Raw genomic sequence first — 9140 nt, 5'->3', positions numbered from 1 at the left:
TAAGCTATTGGAAAAGTTGGGACGTGCCCAGTTCATCTCTACCATAGACTTAACCAAGGGGTACTGGCAAGTACCGCTAGATGAACCTGCCAAGGAGAGGTCAGCATTCGTCACCCATACGGGGGTGTATGAATTCAATGTCCTTCCTTTCGGCCTTCGAAATGCACCCGCCACCTTCCAGAGGCTGGTAGACGGTCTACTAGCTGGACTGAGAGAATTTGCAGTTGCCTACCTCGATGATGTGGCCATTTTTTCAGACTCCTGGCCCGAACACCTACTCCACCTGGAAAAGGTCTTTGAGCGCATCAGGCAGGCAGAACTAACTGTTAAGGCCAAAAAGTGTCAAATAGGCCAAAACAGAGTGACTTACCTGGGGCACCAGGTGGGTCGAGGAACCATAAACCCCCTACAGGCCAAGGTGGATGCTATCCAAAAGTGGCCTGTCCCAAGGTCAAAGAAACAGGTCCAATCCTTCTTAGGCTTGGCCGGATACTACAGGCGATTTGTACCACACTACAGCCAAATCGCTGCCCCATTGACCGACCTAACCAAAAAGACCCAGCCAAATGCCGTTAAGTGGACTTATGAGTGTCAAAAAGCCTTTACCCAGCTTAAGGCAACGCTCATGTCTGACCCTGTACTCAGGGCCCCGGATTTTGACAAACCATTCCTAGTAACCACAGATGCATCTGAGCGTGGTATAGGAGCAGTGCTCATGCAGGAAGCAACAGATCACAACTTCCATCCTGTCGTGTTTCTCAGCAAGAAACTGTCTGAGAGGAAAAGTCACTGGTCAGTCAGTGAAAAGGAATGCTATGCCATTGTGTACGCCCTGGAAAAGCTACGCCCATATGTTTGGGGACGGCGGTTCCAACTACAAACTGACCATGCTGCACTAAAGTGGCTTCATACTGCCAAGGGGAACAACAAGAAACTTCTTCGTTGGAGTTTAGCTCTCCAAGATTTTGATTTTGAAATTCAACACATCACAGGAGCTTCTAACAAAGTTGCTGATGCACTCTCCCGTGAGAGTTTCCCAGAATCCAGTAGTTAAAAAGTGTTCTTAAAATGTAAAAGTCTGTTAGTTATATACTTAGTAGTATATGTAAAGGTGCATGTGTTGTATTAATCTGTTTAATTTCAAGTTCTAGAAGGAAATTGCCGCCAGTGAGCTTCCCCACTGTCTGCAATTTGGGGGGCGTGTCATAAACAGATAGCTAAGGGTTAATGTCTCTTTCACCTGAAACACCTGACCAGAAAACCAATCAGGAAACCGGATTTTTTCAACTTTGGGTGGAGGGAAGTGTGTGTCGGAGTCTTTTGTCTGTCTGCCTGCTGTCTCTGAGCTTTGGAGAAGTAGTTCTATTTTCTAGTCTTCTGTTTCTAAGTGTAAGGACAAAGAGATCAGATAGTAAGTTCTATGGTTTCTTTTCTTTGGTATTTGCATGAATATAAGTGCTGGAGTGCTTTGATTTGTATTCTTTTTGAATAAGGCTGTTTATTCAATATTCTTTTAAGCAATTGACCCTGTGTCGTATCATCTAAATACAGAGAGCACATTTGTATGTATTTTTCTTTCTTTTTATATAAAGTTTTCTTTTAAGACCTGTTGGAGTTTTTCTTTACTTCAGGGAAATTAAGTCTGTACTCACCAGGGAATTGGTGGGAGGAAGAAATCAAGGGGAGAGCTGTGTGTTGGATTGCTAGCCTGATTTGGCATTTCCTCTGGGTGAAGAGGAAAGTGCTTTTGTTCCAGGATTGGGAACGGAGAGGGGGAATCACTCTGCGTAGTTTCACAGAGCTTGTGTCTGTGTATCTCTCCAGGAGCATCTGGAGGGGGGAAGGGAAAAAGGATTATTTCCCTTTGTTGTGAGACTCAAGGGATTTGGGTCTTGGGGTCCCCAGGGAAGGTTTTTCAGTGGGACCAGAGTGCCCCAAAACACTCTAATTTTTTGGGTGGTGGCAGCAGTACCAGGTCCAAGCTGGTAACTAAGCTTGGAGGTTTTCATGCTAACCCCCATATTTTGGACGCTAAGGTCCAGAATCTGGGAATAAGGTTATGATACACGTTTCCTCAGAATTCTATTCCACTGGCCCCAGGAAATCATCTCACCTCTCCCTGCCCATGGAAGGAGTGCCGGTGACTGCAGGAATGTTGCTGCCCCCAGCTCCGGGCCAGGCACAGACTCTGTTAATGGTTCATTCACTCAGAGATAAGAGGCTGGAGCAGCCCCTGAAGGAGAGCGAGACTCAGTGGAGACGGGACCAGCTGCTGCCAGGCAGGGACCTCACTGCCTCACGGACACCTTGTCACTCTATCTTCACAGGGGGTGCCCCTTACTCTGGCAGAGAAATTGTCCAGGTAAGTAGAAGCTACTGGGTCCACCTGAGTCCTGTACAGACCAGCTCTGGCATGACTGGGGCCACAGACGCCTAGACAGGACAAACTGGGAGGAGTGGTAGATATGCTGGAGGGTAGGAATAGGATAAAGAGGGATCTAGTCAAATTAGAGGATTGGGCCAAAAGAAATCTCATGAAGTTCAACAAGGACAAGTGCAGAGTCCTGCACTTAGGACAGAAGAATCCCATGCAATGCTACAGACTAGGGACTGAGTGACTAAGTAGCAGTTCTGCAGAAAAGGATCTAGGGGTTTCAGTGGATGAGAAGCTGGATATGAGTCAACAGTGTGCCCTTGTTGCCAAGAAGGCTAACAGCATTTTGGGCTGTATACATAGGAACATTTCCAGCACATCCTCTATTGGGCATGGTGAGGCCTCATCTACAGTACTGTGTCCAGTTTTGGGCCCCACATTACACACACTTCAAGAAGGATGTGGAAATATTGGAAAGAGTCCAGTGAAGGACAACAAATATGATTAGGGGGCTGGAGCACATGACATAGGAGGAGAGGCTGAGGGAAGTGGGATTATTCAGTCTGCAGAAGAGAATTAGGGAGGATTTGATAGCTTCTTTCAACTACCTGAAGGGGGATTCCAAAGAGGATGGATCTAGACTGTTCTTAGTGGTACCAGATGACAGAACAAGGAGTAATGGTCTCAAGATGCAGTGTGAGACGTTTAGGTTGGATATTAGGAAAACCTTTTTTCACTAAGAGGGAGGTGAAGCACTTGAATGGGTTACCTAGAGAGGTGGTGGAATCTCCTTCCTTAGAGATTTTTAAGGTTAGGCTTGACAAATCACTGGCTGGGATGATTTAGTTGGGAATTGGTCCTGCTCTGAGCAGGGGGTTGGACTAGATGACCTCCTGAGGTCCCTTCCAACCCTGATATTGTATGATTCAATGATTCTATTGTAGGGTCTATGATGAGCAAGGGAGAAGCACCCAGACTGGTATGTTTTTGTAGGGTCCCACAAACACAGTTTAGCAAATTGTGGGGGAAATTTTGTGAAGATTTGTTGCCCCTTACAAGAGAAATAAGACTCAGCTGAGGTACTGACCTGCCACTCCTTGAGCTCTGGGAACATCCAAGCACCACTTGTGCAAATTCTCATCAAAAGTAATTTTTAGATTGAAAAGCTGAAACATTAACAGCAAGGAAGTGTTGATACTTAGGAGGAGAGGAAAATCCACAGGAAATGCTGCACTGAGAATATAGCCATTGGGGTGGTTATTGTAGGGTCTCTGGTGGGTACAGGTGTTGTAACCAGAGTGGTTTGTTATTGTAGGTCTACCCACAGCATTTGTTATTTTGGCAGGGCCGGTGGGGGGGGGGGGCGGCTGGAGGAAGGTCACAGGGAACTGATGGGTCTCTCCCACAAAGGTATCCCCTGTGCCACCCCTGCTGGAATCTGCCAAGGGCCCATCCACTCCAGAGATGCTGAACCTGAGCTGCTCCTCCAAGCTGCGGCTGCTGGAGGGGACACTACGGAGGAGCTTGCCTGATACATTGCTGGTGACAAGGACCGATCTTTTTTCCCAGGGATGGGAGCAGGGCAGAAAGTTCTCTCTCCCTAGAGTGATGGGATGATGAGATTGGGCTGGCTGGGGGCAAGACATAACCCCTGGGTCAAAGACTAGCTGGGGGGGCAGGCCCCTCCCCTCAGGTGCTGGCTGCTCTCCAAGCTGCCCCTTCCCCACTCACATCTCCTGTCTCCCAAACTCCAAATCCAGCAAATTCCTGCTGCTCACCCAGTGTAGCCAGCAGGACCTCCCCAGCCAGTCACAGGGCAGATTGGCTCCATATCAAACGGTTATAGCACAGGCAGGCTCTGTGCCAGCCGAGCAAAGGTCTGGGTAGCTCTGGCTCCCTCTATGATTCCATGTCATCACAAGGCTCAAGTGTGTGTGGGGGTCACCAGTCCCTTTGTTGCCCCTCCTCCGCACTCAGGGTCTCCCCTGTGATACCAGGCCAGGACCCACAAATGAGGAGTCAGACCCCTAAATCAGGAGAGTAATCCTGGGGTGGTGGTTAGAGACAGGCCCAGCCTCGTCCCTCATACTTTCTTCCCCATATCTCTCCCCTCCGTATCCCTGCCCCCTCCCTGTCCCTCACCCCAACCCCTAGCATCCCCTATATCCCACACTCGCTCCCCATTCGCCTCTCCTTGCTGCCCCTCACATTCCCCTGCCCCCCATCTCTGGTACCCATAGCCTGGGGCACCCGTCTTCCCCCCCTCAGGCCTCAGCCTCTTGAAATCATTGTGAGGTGGTGGCCATTTTAACTAAAGGAAGGACCTAATGTCAGCCCCATTGGCAGGGATGGGAGAGGGAGGCCATGTTGGAGAAGGGCAAAAACCCACCTAATGTGCAGAAGATCACGAGATGCTGAAACCCCCCAATAAATACTGGGTGGCCTCAAACAGAGTTGTGGGAGTGGGAATTGCTGCCTCCCATCCAGCTCTGACCCCAACACCTCCATGTCCCTGGCAGGTCTATGGCACTGTAATGACCATAAACCAGGGGAACCCGGCTGCGCAGGAGGTGCTGGTGGATTCATGGCCCGAGTTCAAAGTCGTCCTCACCCGGCCGCGGAGAGAGGTGAAGCCCCTCTGTCACTGCGCTGCACCTGGGGACCTGGATGGCCCAGGAGGATGTAGAATGGAACCTGAGGCCTTTCCTCTCTAGGGGACTTCAGGATGGGGGGCCAGATTGGCTCAGGGAGGAAACGGACTGGGATTCTGGGCCCTTCCACTTCAGGGGCCCACAGGGTTGAGCCAAGCTGGCTTGGGGGCTGGGAATGGGAGACGCAGCCCTTCCCCTCTAGGGGGGACCAGGCTGGCTCAGGGGAGACCAGGCTGGCTCAGGGGAGATGGGGCAGGCAGGTCAGTCATTCCACTGGGAATTCTCCCATCTTGGCTGTATGTCTCCCCCAACAGGTGGCATTGGATGACTCTGATTTGTACACCAACACATACACAGTGTACTACCGGGACATAGGTGCCTACCGGGCTCTGTTGGCCAGTGCAGGTGCTGTCAACTGGGGACAGAGCTTCCGCATCCTTGGTAACTTGTGCCCCAAAGCATCTGGGAGAGGCTCACAGCAACTGAACATATATGTCCTGTCTGGGCCAAACCTAGGATCCCACCCTACAAAACCAGCCCCAAAGCGCTCTGCTTCCCTCAGGCTGCAAGGCTGCTCCCAGGAACCCTGTGCAGGGCGGGAACATATAGGGTAGCCCCTTGACAGTGCTGGGCTGGGGTCAGCTCACCTGATCACGCCCTCTTCCCCGAGGGCTGGGGCTGAGGATTTGGAAGCTCAAACTCCTGCCCCTCCTGACCCATGTGTCAGGCTGGGCTCCCCACACAAAAGAGGCCTTTTGTCACCACCATTCAGTCCCTTTCCCCACTGCTCATGGCCCATCTCTGCCCCCTGTAGGGCTCCAGGATGGAGTGTACGAAGTCTCCAAGGACGTCGCCGAGTCTAAGGGGATCAAGCTGGAGGTGTTGCGCTACTTCACCTATTTTCACCCAGATCCGAGCTCCATGCCTGAGATCCGGTCAGTGTCTGCCTGTGTCACAGGGCCCCACAGGGGGTGTAGTAGGGAAGGAGGCAGCCTAAGAAGTGGGGGCATTGGCCAGCATGGCACTGGGATTAAGGTGACCAGACAGCAAGCATGAAAAATTGAGATGAGGGTGGGGGGTAATAGTCACCTGTATAAGACAAACTCCGAAATATGAGGGCTGTCCCTATAAAATCGGGACATCTGGTCACCCTAACTGGGATGCCAAAGATCTGGCCGACTATTCCTTATGCAGGGCCTAGGGCACTGGGGTCCTGTTGCCACCAGCAGAATCTCAGTGGGATTGGCACTGAGCCCAATCTCCTTCAGGGACTGGGGAGCATAGCCGGATTCGTGTGGGGCCAGCCATGGGGAGGGGTATCTCTCTTCAGCTCCTGCACAGGGCCCCCAGCTTGTGCCAGAAAACCCTGATGGAAATGGCCCCTGGGGACCAGGTACTCCTTCAGCCAGCCAGCCCTGGCAGGGCTTGGGCAGCGAGAGACCGTGCTTACCCCATCCCTGCACCACATCTCACCTTGCCCAGGATGGAGAGGAGCCTTCCCTGTCCACAGCCTGTGCAGACCTCGGATTCTCATCCAGGACCCAGGAAGGGGCAGATACCCCAGGGGCACTTTAGGAATGGGGGATCTCTATCAGGAAGGGGAATGAGACACTCAGTTCTAATGAGACGAGATATTAGACAGCCTTGCCACCGTATGGGTAAGGGGAAAAGGCCCCGTGTCCCATTTCCCATCCCCCAAGCAAGGCAGCTTCCTCACCCCTCCACTTGGATCTGTTATCCCCCACTTCTGAGTCCCACAAGTTTAGCTGGGTCTGGAGCTCATCTTACAATGATCTTGATGGGAATCGCACCCTGCCAGGGTTGGGGGGTTAGCCCTGTCTGATTGACTGCCCCTTCCACACACCCTGCTGGGAGAAGAGCAGCCAATCAGAGCTGCTGCAGTAAGAGGTCCCTGCCCCTCTCTCTCCCTGAGGTAACATGACACCTTCTCATGGGACGGATTGGGGGAAGAGGAAGCAGAATTTGTTCAGCATCTCAGGGTGGTTCCACTCCCTGCTCACCCACCCCTCTTGTGAGCAATGGGACAGCGTGATGTCCCTGTTCACCCCTTCCCTAGGACACCCAGCCTGGGAAGGGCAGAGGGGAGCCTGCTGTAGCCCCCACAGGGCTGGGAGGCATGAAAGAACACCAGGAGGTGCAGAGGGGAAGCTGGGAGGGGCTAGGGTGAGCAGGGCTGGAGACAGAATTGATGGGTGCCTCTGTGAGGGCAGAACTTATGGGGCAGAATGATTTGCTGGGCAACAGATCGGCAGATATGGGGATAGGAGATTCTGCAGTGAGGCCCACATCACCATAATATATCTGGGAGTGTTGACAGTACTGATCATGTCACATCCAGGGGTTGAGGGCAGGGGAGTTCAGCTGTCAAGGGAGACCAGCAATCACAGTGTCATAGTTCTGACAAACCTCATGGTCTTAGGGCCATCTCATGATTCTGAGGTGCCACTCTCATCACTGACCTTTGGGGCTTTGCTCTGCTGCTTTCTGCCCCCCCCTAGGCTGGACCCGGCCATGAGGCTCTCATCCCTGGATGTCTCCCACACTGACCTGCTGAATGAGACATGGAGCTTTGGGGGGAACGAGAAAAGCAGGAAGTACCTGGCCATCCTGATCCGCCACTTCCCCAGTATCTGCCTGCTGGATGCTGCTGGCCACCCGGTCAGCTGGATCGCTTCATACCCGTTTGGTGCCATGGGGCCTGCCTACACTCTGCATGAGCACCGGCAGCGTGGCTACATGGCGATGCTGGGTAATTTGTTAGCCAAGCGGTTGCATGCACTAGGCTATCCCAGCTACGGCTATGTGGACGTAGAGAACTACCCCATGCAGAGGGTGCAGGAGAGTCAGGGCTTCCAGTGCCTGCCCAACCTGTGGTACTTCATTCTTCACAACCCAGTACCGGTGAAAGCCCCCACATTAACCCCCAGGCCAGCACCAGGCACAGCCCCCACATGAGTCCCCAGCCCAACCGGCCAGGGGATCTGACAAGGGAGGGGGTGTAGGGGAGTCTGGGGATCATTGTTGGCCAAGTGGAATCAGTAACATCTCCCAAGTCCAGCCTCACATGGGGCCTGCTACCCCCAGCCCCACAGGCCTTGCTCTCCCCCACAGCCCTATACGCACCTTTAGAGGTTCTGTCCTAATCTCCAGGGCCCATAACCTGCCCTCCTTGATGGACCCTACCACCTCCGACCTATACACACAGCACCCCCATCCCACTTCCCTGCACTGCCTCATCCCAGTTCCTCTTCCAGACACTCCAGCAACGGCTCAATGATCTTTCACCCAATCTAGCTGCATGTTTATCTGCCGCCTGCATCTGCTCTGCTCTTCCTCCCTTGCTTTCCCTGGGACATCCTGCTCAGCGTATTGCATCTCTAACTCTTCCACAGTCAGTGTATCACCCTCCCCATCCCCTGCCAGAGACACCTTCCCTAGATTTCTTTCTCCCCCACTTCCTTGGGGCTTGTCATGTCTCTTGCTGTTCCACTCTGCTCTCATCAGCTCTTTTTTCCATCTCATGGACAATACAAGTTGGAGCAGCTTTAAGTGGGGTGGAAGGGGCTAGGAAATAGCTCCCCATTCAGCAACATCTCCTTGAGCAAAGCGTGTTTTAACCCATGATGCTTCTAACCCATGATGGATCTGGCTGTTCTGCATTGATACTAACCAGCCCAAGAGAGTTCCCCTGCAAAGGACTCCCTCAAGGGCCAGTCTGACTCAGTAACTCAAGAGTTAGATACCTCCCCGTGATGTTGATTATCCTCAAACCAAACTTCACCATCCCTAAGGACTCCCGGCCTGAGGTCACACGCAAAAACAATCCAGACATGTTAAATTCAGCAGCACACAGCCACAACACCCAAATCCCCTTAACTCTGCCCACCGACATTGACCGATAGTAGGAAGCGTTTTGGGCTTTGTGATCCCAGCTGTGATTAAACTGATTGTTGAAGACACCTTTGAGTATTTCCCCTTTGGGGCAGCACTCCCTGGCACGGCTGGGACCACGTGGGTGAGGGGGAAGGTAGAATTACAGCTAGGACCATGCAACAGTTTCCCATTTTTGAAACCACTTTTCAAATGAAATTTTC

General features: G+C 52.4%; 1 protein-coding gene across 1 annotated transcript; it reads left to right on the top strand.

Moving 5' to 3' along the window:
• The first annotated feature begins 3823 nt into the window (after window positions 1-3823).
• LOC115651248 (glycine N-acyltransferase-like protein 3) lies at window positions 3824-8001 on the top strand. The gene is made up of 5 exons (XM_030562190.1): window positions 3824-3916; window positions 4894-5001; window positions 5340-5466; window positions 5840-5960; window positions 7545-8001. The coding sequence occupies exons 1-5, from the start codon at window positions 3839-3841 to the stop codon at window positions 7999-8001; spliced, it is 891 nt and encodes a 296-aa protein (XP_030418050.1). The 5' UTR covers window positions 3824-3838.
• Window positions 8002-9140: the final 1139 nt, after the last annotated feature.

The sequence above is a fragment of the Gopherus evgoodei genome, chromosome 4 (assembly GCF_007399415.2).
Source record: "Gopherus evgoodei ecotype Sinaloan lineage chromosome 4, rGopEvg1_v1.p, whole genome shotgun sequence".
Classification (NCBI taxonomy): Eukaryota; Metazoa; Chordata; order Testudines; family Testudinidae; genus Gopherus; species Gopherus evgoodei.
Note: the sequence above shows the minus strand (reverse complement) of the source record. Positions and strands in the feature narration are given on the sequence as shown.

What these genes read in the sequence shown, in the direction of transcription:
- LOC115651248 (XM_030562190.1), top strand. Translation starts at nt 3,839, where the DNA reads ATGCTGAACCTGAGCTGCTCCTCCAAGCTGCGGCTGCTGGAGGGGACA. An exon ending in ACAGAGCTTCCGCATCCTTG is followed by an intron (nt 5,467 to 5,839) that starts GTAACTTGTGCC and finishes TGCCCCCTGTAG; the next exon opens with GGCTCCAGGATGGAGTGTAC. An exon ending in AGCTCCATGCCTGAGATCCG is followed by an intron (nt 5,961 to 7,544) that starts GTCAGTGTCTGC and finishes GCCCCCCCCTAG; the next exon opens with GCTGGACCCGGCCATGAGGC.